The following is a 15,783-nucleotide window of genomic DNA, read 5'->3' as shown; positions in this document are numbered from 1 at the left end:
TAATGTACAGTTCTGTCTTCAAAGTACTCGCAGTCCCAGAGCAGGAAGAAAATCGCTGACAAAAAACAGAACATCCAGTCTGAAGATTTGTTACTATGGGGCTCAACAAAAAAGCTCACCAGCCCAGAACACACCCCAGGTAAGCATGGCTGGCATGAATGAAGAGTTGGGGTGTAGGAGAAATGAATCTCCTTGGGGGTTAGGGCTGCGGACAGGTAGTGTGGGATGGCTAGGATGTTGACATGTTGAAACTGGAAGAGGAATATCTAGGGAATGGGAAATGGAGACTCCTTGGGTCCATGGCAGAGAATCGTTTGGGTGACACCTGGGGCGTAAGGGAGAGGTCAACAGAACTAGGGAGAGCCAACGAGGCTCTCCCCAACTAGGGAAGACCTTCAGGTCTGCCTGAACCCTGGGCAGCACTCAGCACTGCCCTGTAGGCAGTTACCCGCTCGGCTGAGGAGGGTTGTGAGGCAGTGATATTTGGGAGCTCTTCTCATTGGAGGGCAAGGGCCTGGGCAAGGTTGGAAAGAATGGGATGAGAGGGGCGCCTGGGTGGCTCAGTTGTTAAGCCTCTGGCTTTGGCTCAGGTCTTGATCTCAGGGTCCCTGGGATTGAGCCCCACATCAGGCTCCCTGCTAGGTGGGAAGCCTGCTTCTCCCTCTCCCGCTCCCCCTGCTTGTATTCCCTCCCTTGCTGTCAAATAAATAAAATCTTAAAAAAAAAAAAAAAAAAAAAAAAAGAATGGGATGGGAACACAACTACTACACCTCAGATACTGGTATTAAAACCAAGACAACAGGCTCCAAATAGAGTCACTTGTGCTAAGCCCCTCATCACCAAACTGAGCCTCAACCTACTTAGTTTTGTGTTTTCCAGAAATGGAATCTTAAACCAGTTAATCAGGAATCACCTGATCAGCCTTAGTTAAGTAATCTGCCTGATAGATCCCTAGCATCCCTAAAATACTTTGCAATAACATTTTTTGCCAGCATAACTTCCTTGTTCCTATTTCCTTCTGGCATAAGTCTTTCATTTTGTACAGCTCTTCGGGGTTTATCTTTTAACTTTAAAAAAGATTATCTTTTAATATTGGACATATCCAAAGTGAAGATAGTTTACCTAAAGAGCCCTCCTGCTCCTACCAGCCACCTGCAGAGCTATGTCAATAATGGGATAATATATAACGTTTCCTTAATAAAGCAGAAAACTGTTTCTGCTTTGATATCCTATATTGCACAGTGAAAATCATGGAGCTCCCATTTGGAAGTTCAAGGCACTTCCAGAAGTAACAAGGGTCAGGCCCTTAAAACCTCATTCCAGCCCTGTGAGGAGGTACTATCAGTATCCTCATTTTACAGATGGAAATACTGAGGCACGAAGAAGCAAAACAGCTTATTCCAGATCAGGCTTGTCCTAGTATGTGAGAGAACGAAGATTTGAAGCCAGTCAGAGTCTGGCTTTGGGTCCATGAAGTCATTAGTCACTTTTCTCCAGAAGGCTTCCAAGAAGGGGAATGGATGGGAGATTCAAGGGGTGACAGTCACGGGAAGAAGTGTGAAGGATGGCCGGGCTGAGCAGGGTGTAGGCACCAGGAAGGGCATGTGAACTCACTGGTATTGAATGTCCACCAGGTGTAATTTGCAATCCTCACACCGGGTGCTGAGGAAAGCCCCCCTCATTTTGCAAATTGGTTAAAAAGCTCAAGAGATCAAGTCATTGGTCACTTGGGTTGAGTAAGGGGCAGAGCTTCAGCTAACTATCAGACAGTGGAGTGTGAGTGGTAGAAATATCAGGGTATGTTGTTGTGAAAGAATGACACGGTAACAGGCTGGCGGACGGTGTGTGGTGTCCATGCACAGGCAGGCGGAAGTGGGCTAGGACGCCCATCAAGGACTTGGCAGTGTGGAGCTCAGCAGGAGGCCATCCTATGGCATGAGGGCCAGGGGCATAATGCTCCAGCTCTTCTGAGGGTGAGTGCCTTATAGTTTGGGAAACACTTACAATCACATTCTCATCAGGTCTGTAAATTTCTCCCTTTTCAAAGCTGAATGGGTAGTGGAGTTTGAACAGAAGCTGATGAGGCTCTTCTCAAAATTTGCCACCTGAAAGGCACCTAGCTGGCTCTGTCAGTAGAGTGCATGACTCTTGATCTCAGACTTGTGAGTTCGAGCCCCATGTTGGGTGTAGAGATTATTTAAAAGTAAGATCTTGGGGCACCTGGGTGGCTTAGTTGGTTAAGCATCTGCTTCAACTCAGGTCATGATCCTAGGGTCCTGGGATCAAGTTCCATGTCGGGCTCTCTGCTCATTGATATCATGAACCGATTGTTTACTACTAGCAGCCAAATTTTTTTTTTTTTTAAGAATTTATTTATTTGACAGAGAGAGATCACAGGTAGGCAGAGAGGCAGGCAGAGAGAGAAGGGGGGTGCGGGAAGCAGGCTCCCTGCTGAGCAGAGAGCCTGACTCAGGGCTCTATCCCAGGACCCTGAGATCATGACCTGAGCTGAAGGTAGAGGCTTAACAACTGAGCCACCTAAGTGCCCCAAATGTATTTGTTTAAAAAATATTTGGGAGAAAGCATGCCAGTGAGTGGGGGTGGGGTGGGGAGAAAAGGGAGTTGCGGGAGAGCGTCCCAAGCAGACTGTGTGTGGAGGGCTCTGTGTGGAGCCCAATGTGGGGCTTGATCCCATGGCCCTGAGATTATGACCTGAGCCTAAACCAAGAGTCAGAAGCTTAACCAACTGCACCACCCAGGTGCCCCAAATGTATTCTTATTTAACACAGCAACATGGGGCCTGACCGGCCTCATAGCTGTTCCTATTTTCCCAGAAAGTAACCAGCAAACAAGGAAAGTTCTCATTTCTTGAGATTTCTCCAAAGATGTCTTGTCCTCAAGTACAACACCTTTTCCTACTTCACACTACCAAGACCCTGTGGGGTCCTAACCAATTTATGAGGTCCGTGGACTCATTCTCCAAAAAATGTCCAGGCCAAGCAATTCTGTTACTACCCTACAGCATATGAGTGGGTCCCACCATGCTGCTGCTTGTCTGGATGTGGGAAAGCAAAGGCTACAGACTTGGACCAACACCAGTGAAGCTTAAGCACCCTCCTCTCATCTGGAAATGGTTTTGAGAGGCCCACGGAAGCTAGGGCACTGTTTTCAGTATCTACCTGGAAAGAATTTAGACTGTAAAGACAAATTTTAAGAGCAGTGTGGTTATTTATTTTTATTTTTTAAAGATTTTATTTATTTGACAGAGATCACAAGTAGGCAGAGAGGCAGGCAGAACGAGAGATGGGAAGCAGGCTTCCTGCTGAGCAGAGAGCCTGATTTGGGGCTCGATCCCAGAACCCTGGGATCATGACCTGAGCTGAAGGCAGAGGCTTTATCCCACTGAGCCACCCAGGCGCCCCAAGAGCAGTGTGGCTCTTAAAAGAACAGAATCCCTCTGTGCCAACCCATCCCAGTGTTTAATTGGAAAAAGAGGGCACATGGGTGGTTCGGTTGGTTAAGTGTCTTCGACTTGGGCCATGATCTCAGGGCCTGGGATCCAGCCCCGCACTGGGTTCCCTGGTCAGTGGGGAGTCTGCTTCTACTCTCCCTCCTCCTGCTCTACTTGTGCTTTGTCTGTCAAACAAAATCTTAAAAAAAAAAAAGAAGAAGAAGAAGGGACACCTGCATGGCTCAGTCCTTAAGAGTCTGCCTTCTGCTCAGGTCATGATCCCAGGGTCCTGGGATCGAGTCCCACATCAGCCTGCTTCTCCCTCTCCCTCTACTTGCTGCTCCCCCTACTTGTTCTCTGTCGAATAAATAAATAAAACCTTAAAAAAAGTGGAAAAAGAAACTCACCCCTTCTCTGAGTCCTTTATGTGCAATTTCTATTACATCACAGATACCCTGTTCTAGTAGATATCCCTATCTAAAGTGATTGCAGCAACAGAGTAAGATCAAGTTTTGGGTAAATTATATGCTTTGTTATCAAACATTTTCCTCTCCAGGTGTGCAAGTGAGGAAGCATCAGAGTCAGCAGGTGTGTCGTACTTCCCTATCTGAACTTGGTCTCCAAACCAGGGAACTGAAGAGATGTAGACAGCAAGGGACACTTCTAAATAGCAAGCTTTGATGAACCTACCAAACATGATCTCAACCAGGTCACCAATTTTTCTTTCTTTCCTTTCTTAAAGATTTATTTACCGGTGCCTGGGTGGCTGAGTTGGTTAAGCATCTGCCTTCAGCTTTGGTCATGATCTGGGGTCCTGGGATCAAGCCTTCCATTGCGCTCCCTCCTTTGCAGGGAGCCAGCTTCTCCCTCTGCCTCTGTACCCCTCCTCATGCTCTCTCCCCAATAAATAAATAAATAAATAAATAAATAAATAAATAAATAAATAAATAAAAAAAAATCCTTTTAAAAAATGAAATAAAATTTGAGAGTGAGGGAGAACCTCAAGTAGATTCCCTGCTGAACACGGGTCCTGACCTCAAGACCATCATGACCTGAGCTCGGACACCTAATCAAGTGAGCCAGGTGCCCCACATTTTTTTCTAAAAATTTTATTTTTGGCGGTACCTGAGTGGCTCAGTCGGTTAAGTGTCTGCCTTTGGATTGGGTCATGATCCCAGAGTCATAGGACTGGGCCCTGTGAAGCTCCCTGCTCACCAGGGAGTCTGCTTCTCCCTCTCCCACTGCCCCTCCCCCCAACTCATGCTCTCTCCCTAATAAATAAAATCTTAAAAAAAAAAAAAGATTTTATTTTTTAAGGAATCTGTACACCCAACTTGGGGCCTGAAATGAAAACCCTGAGATCAAGAGTTGTATGCTCCTTCAACTGAGCTAGCCAGGTGCCCTGACCCAATTTTTTTTAAAGAACGTCTGTATTATGGCTTTTCCTTCCTGAAGTTAATATACCAATCCTCTGGTCAAATTTTGGCCATGTTAATCCCATAACAGATCTGTCTCTTCGAAAGAAGCTTTTTTTTTTTTTTTTTTAAATTCTTTAAGTAATCTCTACATCCAACATGGGGCTCAAAGTCACAACCCCAAGGTCAAGAGTCATGTGTTCTACTAACTGAGTCAGCCAAGCACCCAGGAAAGAAGCAATTTAAAATTTTTGTTTATATCTGCAAAGGCGTTAGCAATGAACCTTGAGCTCCTTGCTAACAGACTCTAGAACCATTGCCTCTGCCTAGCGGTACAGGAGGAGCATGATCAGTGCCCTGAACCTGGTTTGTAATCTTGAAGCAAGTGATTCCTATCAGACCAGTCATCTCTTCTTAAGCCAATGTTACTGGCCCTATTATACATTTTCTGGTCCTTTTAGTCTTAACCAGGCAGAAAACACATCAACTTCCCCTCCTCTCTGCCCCCAGATCAGCTTCTGGATTGGCTACTCATTTACTGCTGACAGGTATCTCAAGTTTTAAAACTTTAACCTCAGATCTAAAATTGTCCAACAGTTGTGAGAAAGACAAAATGTATTTATTATACAAGACCGTTTTGATAAGACCATGTTTTAATTGCCTATGACATGGATACATCACATAATGGCACAAAATGTAAGATTAAAGAAAAACAGATGAAAATGAGTTTGTGAATCCTTAATTTTAAGTAAGCTTCTGGCAAAAACAAAACAAAACAAAAAACCCCCAAAAGCCAGGGATTAGAATCATTTCAAAATTGTGTCTTCAAAACTAGCACCTTTCACCATTTGCTTTTATTCATTTTGCTGTGATACAACTAAAAAGGCCCATAAGTACTCCCCTGGGTCTCAAGTAACAGTTTTCCAAGAGCAAAAATGTCACTTTCTCTGTGCAGTGAAAGCTGGCATTTGGATGGGCTGGATCGGGTGGACAGGCTGGAACACGGGCTTCTTTCTCATCTCAGACAGTGTTTTCACTGCAGGAAGCAGCTGATTCCTTTTGATGATCTGTAAGGCCAGCTGAGTATTACCTACAAAAACACTTCCCATTAAAAAAAGCATAAACAATACCACCATGTAAAAAGAATGCCATTAACATCATGCAAAGGAAATAAAAGACGGTCTGGGAGAGCAGTGGTCTGCAACATTTCCTGTACACTGCGGCCTCCCATGTCTCCATCCCATCCCCAGAAATTCTGATTTAAGGGACTGGGGGTGCGACCTGGGCAAAAGGATTTTTAAAAGCCCTAAGGTTTTTCTAAGGTATAACCCAGCTTGCAAACTTGTCTCCAGGTAGACTGCATGGAAGAAGCCACTAGGACCAATGCACTAACTCCAAACACACTTTTTTCAGGAGGCCAAGGCCAGGTGGGTGCCAAGCACTTAATGCTATAAACAAGCTCTCAAAAGAGGGAACCAAGTAAGGATTCCCATGGTCAAAAGGAGGCATGACTTAGAACTCTTTATGTTTTTGCTTAATTTCTTCAATTAATGTCTCTTCTCTACTTCATGCTGTTACATAGGGCTCACAGTCTTTTCTCAGAAGCCCCATCCTTAAAGGTTATATGTGCCCCAGAGGTATGACCTGGGTTTAGGTTTGGATAACTGTCAGCAAGAAATGGTTTACTGTAAAATTCATTAATGACATCTATGTTCAAAATATTACAGTGTACAACTCTTAGCAACTGGCATTCTGACTCATGTTCTCAATGCAAGTCATTTGGCTGCCTAAAAGAAAGGTTAATAAGTAGGGATTAATTATAATTGTCAGAAGTTATGCTTTCCTGCATTTTCACAGATAAAAGGAAATATGGTTAAGTCATAAGAAGCAGGAATTTATAAGACACCAAAAACTCCCTAGCTATGTTTTTTTCTAGAAGAACTTGATGGGTAATATCTTCAAGGAAGGCAAAGTTTCAAAAAAAATTTTTTTTTTAAAGATTTTATTTATTTATTTGACAGAGAGAGATCACAAGTAGACGGAGAGGCAGGCAGAGAGAGAGAGAGAGAGGGAAGCAGGCTTCTTGCTGAGCAGAGAGCCCGATGTGGGACTCAATCCCAGGACCCTCAGATCATGACCTGAGCCGAAGGCAGCGGCCCAACCCACTGAGCCACCCAGGCACCCCAAAGTTTCAAATTTGAAGAGATAAATCAGACACCCAAAACCTTGTGCTCTTTGAAGGGATATGGTCCTTTTTTAAAAATTAAACTTCTGGGGCGCCTGGGTGGCTCAGTGGGTTAAGCCGCTGCCTTCGGCTCAGGTCATGATCCCAGGTCCTGGGTTCAAGCCCCACATTGGGCTTTCTGCTCAGCAGGGAGCCTGCTTCCTCCTCTCTCTCTACCTGCCTCTCTGCCTACTTGTGATTTCTCTCTGTCAAATAAATAAATAAAATCTTTAAAAATATAAAATAAAATAAAAATAAAAATTAAACTTCTGGGGCGCCTGGGTGGCTCAGTGGGTTAAGCCGCTGCCTTCGACTCAGGTCATGATCCCAGGTCCTGGGTTCGAGCCCCACGTCGGGCTTTCTGCTCAGCAGGGAGCCTGCTTCCTCCTCTCTCTCTGCCTACTTGTGATTTCTGTCAAATAAATAAATAAAATCTTTAAAAAAAAAAAAAATTAAACTTCTATTTAAGTAAACTCTACACCCAACGTGGGCCTCAAACTCACAACCCCAAGATCAAGATTGCATGCTCCTCCAACTGAGCCAGCCATCTCTGAAGGGATACAGTCCCAACTAGAGAGAAGAATTACTTACCATTTTGCAGTTCAAGGTAGACTGCCAGTAAGATGGCTTCGGGGGGCACCTCTTTAGGATGGATCATCGAAGCCGCCTTTGCTCAAAACAAAAAAGATACCCATGAAAAACCAACAGCTTAGGACACAAACTCCAAGTAATGCTGGGGGTGGGGAGGAAGCCTGCTCATTCCCACGTGACCTCCTAGCAACTACTATCATTCCATTCTGATGTCCCTCAGCTACCTATGATCTCATCCCCATGGGCTAAACCAGACATATAATTTTTCATTAAAGGATTCACTATTTTCCCTTACCAAAATGGGTTTTTATAGGGGAAAGCTTTTCACCTATGTGGGATTCTTCTTCCATGTCTTGGCTCTATTTGGCTTTGGGACAGGTGACCAGATACTCCTGATTCTGCACTCCAGTCATTGGTCCAGGTCTGTTGGTGGCTCTTCACCACAGACATGGTTGCACTTACATTCAAATCTGCATGTCCATTTGTTTGCCTAAGTAACAACTCAGTATTGTAGGTCCCAAGTTCTCAATGTTAGCAATAAGAATTCAAATTTAACAAACTGGTAATAGAGAAAAAAATATACCACTGAGCATGTTCAATGTCCCCATTTTTAAGGACTGAAACAGTACAATTTTGTCAAATAAAATAATTTAACTGTTTAAGCAACATGCTATTCTTTCCTGGATCTGAGAGTCACTTCTCCAGCTAGCAGTCTCTCTCTGACCTAGCCCTGAGAAAGGAAGCCTGGCCTGCTCTGGTCAATCTTTATTCCCTCAGTCTGGGCTTCTTTGGACGGCAGTCTTTTCCTCACACCTTACTATCAACTTGTATCCCCCCATCCAGTTTCAGGTGGTCTGGCTTCTAGGATGCTCTGCTTCTTCCCTTCATTTTATCAGAAAGTATACTTGTATAAACATTTACTGACCAGAGGTTGAGTGCGTGGGTAAGACAGGGTTCTCATTTTGATAATAAACAGGCATGCACACAACTAATAATAATCCAAACAAAGTTACCCAAATGCTAGGGAGAGAACAGAGTGAATGCACTATGAATATGAAGAGAGAAAAATGTTTCTTTTGAATGGAGAGCTTCAGAGCATGGGCACCTGCCTCAGTCCTTGCAAGGTGGATTTTGGATAAGAAGAAAGGGGGGAGAAAGACCTAGTGAAAGAAAGGCCTAGAGAAAGGCCAAGCTGTGAAGATGGGAGATGTCTGGGGGACCAGAAGCTTGCACAAAGTCAGTTCCTGGCAGCCTCAGAAGAGATCTTGAATGAGCAGGGACTCTCTCGTCCACGGCACACCCTAAGTTCTTCATGAATGAAGCAAGGAGGCTTTTATTCCTCTCACCACATCACAGAGGTCTAACAACTCAGTTCAGAAAATGAGATTTTTATACTTCTAGGCCAAGCTTCAAGTAGGCAAGATAATCTTTACAGCATTTTTGGGTATTAAAATCTCCATTTTGCCTCCAAGTGGCTGGTTAACACAGGTCACTTATTGTTCTTTGCGCTGACCACAGTCTGCAGCTTTCTCTAAAATACAGGAATTCACAACAGCAACTTTATGAGACTTGATGGTGCTCTGCTTACTAGCTATTCAGAATGGCTAGTGGCGGGCAGGCAACCTCAGAAATATCTCCATGGAGCCCTTTCCAACTCTTCACATCACTGTCTTGCCCTCCCAGGCAGAGCGGGCCTCCCAATTAACAAAGATCCAGCCACTGGATTAACCTAAAAACCAAGGGATCAAAACAAAACCCCCTTCAGACCCTGAGCCAGGCCTGAGCCCATCTGTCTCTCCCAGAGTGGCAGCCCCCATAGCCACCTGCTGTATGAGAACCTGAGCTAGATCATGCATACTGCAAACATGAGATCGCAAGTCCTGCTGGCTATAGTCAACTCCTTCCCAATCAAGTGGTATGACTCAACTTGCGAGATAATAGCAAATGTTTCCCCGGATAGTCGACCACTTACACTTCTGATTTTGGATCAGAAGTGCCGACCAGATGCCACTAAGTTAACTAAATATCACCAGTGGTTATTTTCCACATGGTAAGATTCTTCACGGCTCTACATGACAAGATAGTCTTCAGAGGAAGAACATTTCCAGAAGCCAACAAATCTCTTGAGAATAGCTTTAATTTCAATTTCCGCTACTCTGAAAAGCCTACCGGGATGTTGGCTCTCTCCTGTGCTGCTGGTGATTATACAATTGAGCTGCTGGTGATTATACAACTTGGCACATATTACAATTCCATATTAAAGTCTTAATATTCTGCATACCCTCTGACCTTGCAATTCCCTTTATAGGCAGGGTTGCATCATGCCTACCTATTTTTACTATCGCATTCCCATGGCTTACCAAGAAGTGCTCATATGCTTGCTGAATTAATATCCCTTTCCGAGTCTGTGATATAGCCTCTGGAATTGCCACTGGTGAAACCTGGCCACCAGGTCCCCTACTGCAGGTAAGGGTCCATGTCCATGACTGGTCCAGGGATGGTCAAGAAACCTAAAAAGGCTCAATCAGAATCTTCCCTGAGACCTACTGATGAAGCATCATTTCAATGGTAGAATTCAGAGGCATATTTTAGTCATATTTAGCCAATCACTTCCTTTAGTGTATGTGGAATTTCTTTGGCACTAGCTGTCTTCTTAAGTCTCCTGTTCTAGTGCTCCAGCAACACAGTACTTATCCTGCTGCCCCATAACCAATGTTGCTGGTTTCTCATATGTCCTTCCAGAGCTCTCATATGCACATACAATTATAAAGCAACTATTTTAAATCTTGGTCTTTCACTTAGTAGGTCTTAGATATCATTTTAGTACACAGAGTTTATAGCTGCAGTGTGTTCAGCTGTATGGATGCACTATTATTTAAGTGATCCCTCATTTAGATAGTTTCCAATCTGCTTTTTTTTTTTTAAGATTTTATTTATTTGACACAGAGAGAGAGAGATCACAAGTAGGCAGAGAGGCAGGAAGAGAGAGGGTGAAGCAGGCTCCCTGTTGAGCAGAGCCCAACGTGGGGCTCAATCCCAGGACCCTGAGACCATGACCTGAGCGGAAGGCAGAGGCTTAACCCACTGAGCCACCCAGGCACCCCTCCAATCTTCTGAAATTTTAATTATTAAAACCATTGGGAAAAATCCTCCATTAAGTGCCTAGGTTCTCTTGTAATAGCTGATCAGTTGTTTACCTTATAAGAATATTTTTAAGCTTGGGAAAGTAATACTCCAATTTTTAACAAATTGACCAGAGCCCCAAACAAAATAACAAAACCCAGAAACTCCAAACCCTTGCTTTACAAGAGGGCGTGGCCCCACCACCTCCAGCCTCACCTGGTGGAGACACTTCCGGGCTTTGTCGTATTCGCTCCTCAAGCAGTAGGCGCTGCCAAGATTAAACAGCATCACCGTCCTGGCAGAGGTGACCGAACTGGGGTAGCACTGAGGGGCCCGCTTCCCAGCTGGGGAAAAAGAGTGTGGACCCTGGTGAAGAGGCTGGGTCAAGAGCAAGGGGGCAACCCAATCTACCACCCCAGCAACTGCTCAGACTGAAGCACAGCACTGCTTCTTAGGCTGACAAATGAAGGGCACAGAAGGCTTGAGTCTCTATCTTTGGGATGCAAGCCAGGCTACTTTAAGTATTTACAGAACTTCTTACTCACTGGTTTCCATTGCTTCATTTTCACCTTTGTCTGATCCTACAAAACATGAAAATAAACCTGAGGGGGAAGGACAACAGAGTATATTTTCTAGAAACCTAATTTTGTTTATGAAATGAAAAATCTGGTATCAAAGCAATCTGTCACGTTATGGTGTTTACTTTTCACATTGCGCAGGTTATATTAGAAGATACCCACCACCACCCCATTCCTGCATAATAATCTTGAATAAAGTAAATACCAGTCTCACTTTCTTAAAAACTTAGGCATGATTTACAACTGACTTTTGAATGCTTATTTCTACTTTCCCCTGGACTGCAGAATCCCTTTAAGAAGAAAAATACAGTATGAGAATCAAAACAAATTTTTCTACTACCAGCCTTTCAAAAGTGAGAATTTATTTATTTCTTTAAAATAGTCTTTCTTGGGGCAGCTGCGTGGCTCAGTCAGTTGGGTGTCTGCCTTCGGCTCAGGTCATGATCCCAGGGTCCTGGGACTGAGCCATGTTGGGTTCTCTGCTCAGCAGGGAGCCTGCTTCTCCCTCTCTCTCTGCCTGCCTCTCTGCCTACATGTGCTTACTTGTGATTTCTCTAATAAATAAATAATTTAAAATCTTAAAAAAAAAAAAAAAAAAAAAAGGTCTTTTTTTTTTTTTTGGGCGGTAAGTAATCTCTACACCCAACGTGGTGCTTGAACTCATACCCTGAGATCAGAGTTGCCCTTCTGACTGAGCCAGCTAGGCCACCCTCTAATGTGAGCATTTAGACCATGTGATAATCAACTCTTAGGTCTATTCAGCCAAAATATGTACAGCCAAATATGTAGAGAGCCAACCTAAAACTTCTTTCCCTTTAAATTTCCACATATCCGAGAAGGCAGTGGAAATGATGACCAGTTCTGATCAAATGTGTCCTCACTAACCTTGGTCCTGCTCATTTGAAGAAATCCCTAAGGAAACATCAGTGACATTCTCTGGGTTCAAGTGAGTAATGGCATCAGATATTCTGTCCAGAGAGATGAGGGCTTCTGCTGCATATAAATGGCCCAAAAACCTAAGATGAAAAGAACAGATTCCAAACTGAGAAGTAGGTCATCATCACAAAACACCCAATGTGTAACAAGATTTGGTGTACACATGCTTCACATATTTCAAATCTTTGAATTGAAATAGAAGTTACAAACGGATCAATTAAAGGCCACTTAAATCTTATCTCTTTATATAAAAGTATCTTAAAATAAACAATAATTTTTATATCAGCTAAGCTGGAACAAATGACACATACCAATTAAGAAAAAAGTTCAGAACTGGCAAATTTACTATTCTATTTATGCAGAAAATAACATTAACGTAAGAAGGGAATGATGTTCTAAAATAAGAGGTCAAAGGATGAATCCTCCAGGCTCTGCTGCTGGAACAGTCAAAAGACATCAGAGTGCCAAATGGGACTGAGAGATTTGGGTTAGATCAACTTTACTTTCTATCCCAAAGTTTCCTGCTTTTCAAGTCATCTATTTTATGCCCATTGATGTTTCAGGACACATACGTATCCTCCTGGCTTATAATAGCCTGCTTCTTCTAGTCTTTTACTTACAGGCCATTTTTCTCTATGATCACCTGATTGATTTTTCAAAACTAAAACTGGATTAGATATATTATACCCTTGCAGAAAAATCTTAATGACTTTTTCCTACCTGAAAACAGAACTTTCTTCAACTTAGAGTTCTCCAAATTTGGTGCCACTTTTCTATGTCCAGTCAATATTCCCACCCCCTCAAAAATTGCTCTGCTCCTACCAGACAGTATCCTGGGCAGGGCACACCTGCTGTTCCCCCATGGCCTGGCTTTCTTGGGCAAGCCTGGCCTCATCTCCACAAGTTAATATCAACTCCTCCTTTAATTTTTAAGATTTCATTTTCAAGTTATCTCTACACCAACATGTGGCTTGAAATCACAAAACTGACATCAACAATTGCATGCTCTACCAACTGGGCCAGTCAGCCACCTCTCTACTCCTCCTTTTAAATGGCCGGCTACATCTCACCTATTCTAGCTAGTCTGCCCCCAAATGAATCTGTCCCCATTATCTCAAGTCCTCAAATTTTAGGCTTTTTTCAATGTAACCTTTTTAGATATTTATACATTTTAACTACTCAAGAGTTCTTTAACTCTTTATTAAGCAATTTCTTCTAATTGCCAGGGGCTACAATGACCTTTCATTTTGCTTCTCTACCAAATACCCTAACAGAAAAGACAACTTTTAAAGAAATCAGTAACTTCAATTATATTTTGAAATAATTTAAAAATTTAAAGTAGTATCTACAAGCCTGTAATCACTACAAAACACACACATATATATTCAAAGAACTACTTTAAATCGTCTTCTGTGAATTCACTTAAAAAACATTTTCCTTTTTTAGCCAAATGAAATGCTTAATGACACCCAAAGACAAGAAATCTTTGACCAGGTATACAGAAAGCAAAAAGCTGTGGGGTAAAGCTGCTGTGGTATGTGAGCTGCCAAATGCAAAATCACCTGCTCGTCTTTACTGGAAGACAAGACAGTGGCCTTGTTATTAATTAAGAAACCAATACTTAGGAAAGAACAGTTAAGAGACTTAAAAAAGAACTCGAGAATTAAAAAAAAGAAATCACCAGACACAGCTTGGCCAATCCCTCAAAAGTTGATAAAGTTGGGCGCCTGGGTGGCTCAGTGGGTTAAGCTGCTGCCTTCGGCTCAGGTCATGATCTCAGGGTCCCGGGATCGAGTCCCACATCGGGCTCTCTGCTCAGCACGGAGCCTGCTTCCCTTCCTCTCTCTCTGCCTGCCTCTCTGCCTACTTGTGATCTCTGTCTGTCAAATAAATAAATAAAATCTTAAAAAAAAAAAAAAGTTGATAAAGTTAAAACCTTCCACCAAATGCCAAGAATCTACTTGGGATTTGAGAACAGTGACCACAATGTCGACCAAAGGATTTGAAAAAGCAGGGAAGATTTGTGTTTCATTTTTGTAAAAAAGAAAAGCAAACCGAACACTGCTCTCATAATGGCTGCACGCACCACAGCCTGAGCGCCGAGTCTGGCGGTGGCAACAGCGCAGGCAGTGGCACCGGCTCTGGGCTGCTACTTCACCGAGTTGGGCGGTGGTGCCCTCAGAGGCAACCCCATGGCCTTGAACTAGAACTCGGGATCCCTCCAGGCCTGAATGTTAGACAAGGCTTTCTGGAAAAAGGGCAGGAGCTTTCTTATAGTTGATTGTGGCAAAGTCTCTTAAGTTACTGGATATTCTCTTAATTATCCTTTTTTTTTGGAGACACAACATATGTTTGGGAAACACTGGCCTGAAACAACTTTAATCAATGTTAATTTTAGATGCTTGTATAAAGTAATAAGTTTTCTTAAAGACAAAAATAAACGTCAACAGAATTATTCCTCAGAGTATGATTTCCTGATTGCAAGCAGTGTACATTATAAACAAAGACCACAAAAAGACAAAAGTAATTATATTTTGGAGATTATAGGTATATACCCACAGGATGAATGAAAAAACAACTGTCCTAACGATAAGCAGAGTATTTGTGGCTTTGAATAAAATTTTTAGCATGGCATCATACAAAGATTCAAAAAATGCTGCATCTCACTCAATATCCATGAAAGGAAAGAGGCGCTATTTAGCAAATTTTAGAATGACAATGACACTAATACTAAAGAGCCATCTGAAGAGTTTGAATAAAACTCATGTAGTCAGAATTCTTATGGCTATTTAAATTGCATTTCTTGGAGCAGATTTATGATGCTGACTAAACTCCTTTTTTTTGTTGGTCTTCCTCCTGAGGACTCCTCTTATTTTGGGGACCCCTTTGTGAAAATATGCTCCAGTCAGGTCTTGTAGCTGCCACTAGACGGTGCAAAGTTCCTGCCTACTGATACTCAGTGCAGCAAACGCTACTTCCCTTAATCCTTGAGATACAGTTAAGGGAAAAGAACTACCAAATTAATGTTTCAGTCAGTTGCTTTGTCTAGATAATATATCCCACTGGGGGAGTAAAGAGCAGCAATATGTACCACAAACTAACTGAAAACCTCCAAACAAAATGACCCTGGGACAGAGGGGGGAAGTCACACTTACTTAAGCGATCCTGACAGCTTGGGCTGCTGAAGAAGTTTATCTGCGTGATTCAAAGCCATAAGGTTATCACCCAGAGCCAGAGCCACGTAAGCACTACAGGCAAGTATGGAGCATCTGAAACACAAAACAGAAGGGCTGAAAACCTGAGTTACAAAATTGACAATGGCTGTATTTGTTAATTAAATAGGGAAGAACACCCTAATTATAGCTGTGACAATCTGGACACCAGGAAAGAAGAGAGGAAGCGAAAACAGTAATGGTAAGAATTAGGATGATGTATAAAACTACCATCTGAGGCACAGTGTAGCTA

At 42.9% G+C, this 15,783-nt stretch overlaps 1 protein-coding gene across 5 annotated transcripts in view; it reads right to left on the bottom strand.

The window, feature by feature from the left end:
• Positions 1-5,466: 5,466 nt before the first annotated feature.
• The window catches only part of CNOT10 (CCR4-NOT transcription complex subunit 10), a 74,572-nt gene continuing 64,255 nt past the window's right edge, over positions 5,467-15,783 (bottom strand). For 3 of the 5 annotated variants that reach the window (XM_047741473.1, XM_047741463.1, XM_047741459.1), the window contains exons 14-19: positions 15,474-15,587; positions 12,268-12,398; positions 11,350-11,406; positions 11,021-11,148; positions 7,682-7,757; positions 5,467-5,956 (exon numbers count right to left, since the gene is read on the bottom strand). In XM_047741473.1, the coding sequence (XP_047597429.1) occupies positions 5,805-5,956; positions 7,682-7,757; positions 11,021-11,148; positions 11,350-11,406; positions 12,268-12,398; positions 15,474-15,587 (658 nt within the window). In that variant the 3' untranslated portion in view covers positions 5,467-5,804. The remainder of the gene's footprint in view (positions 5,957-7,681; positions 7,758-11,020; positions 11,149-11,349; positions 11,407-12,267; positions 12,399-15,473; positions 15,588-15,783) is intronic. The other 2 variants (XM_047741471.1, XM_047741465.1) reach the window with 1 other exon arrangement.

This window comes from Lutra lutra, chromosome 1 (genome assembly GCF_902655055.1).
Source record: "Lutra lutra chromosome 1, mLutLut1.2, whole genome shotgun sequence".
Lineage (NCBI taxonomy): Eukaryota > Metazoa > Chordata > Mammalia > Carnivora > Mustelidae > Lutra > Lutra lutra.
Note: the sequence above shows the minus strand (reverse complement) of the source record. Positions and strands in the feature narration are given on the sequence as shown.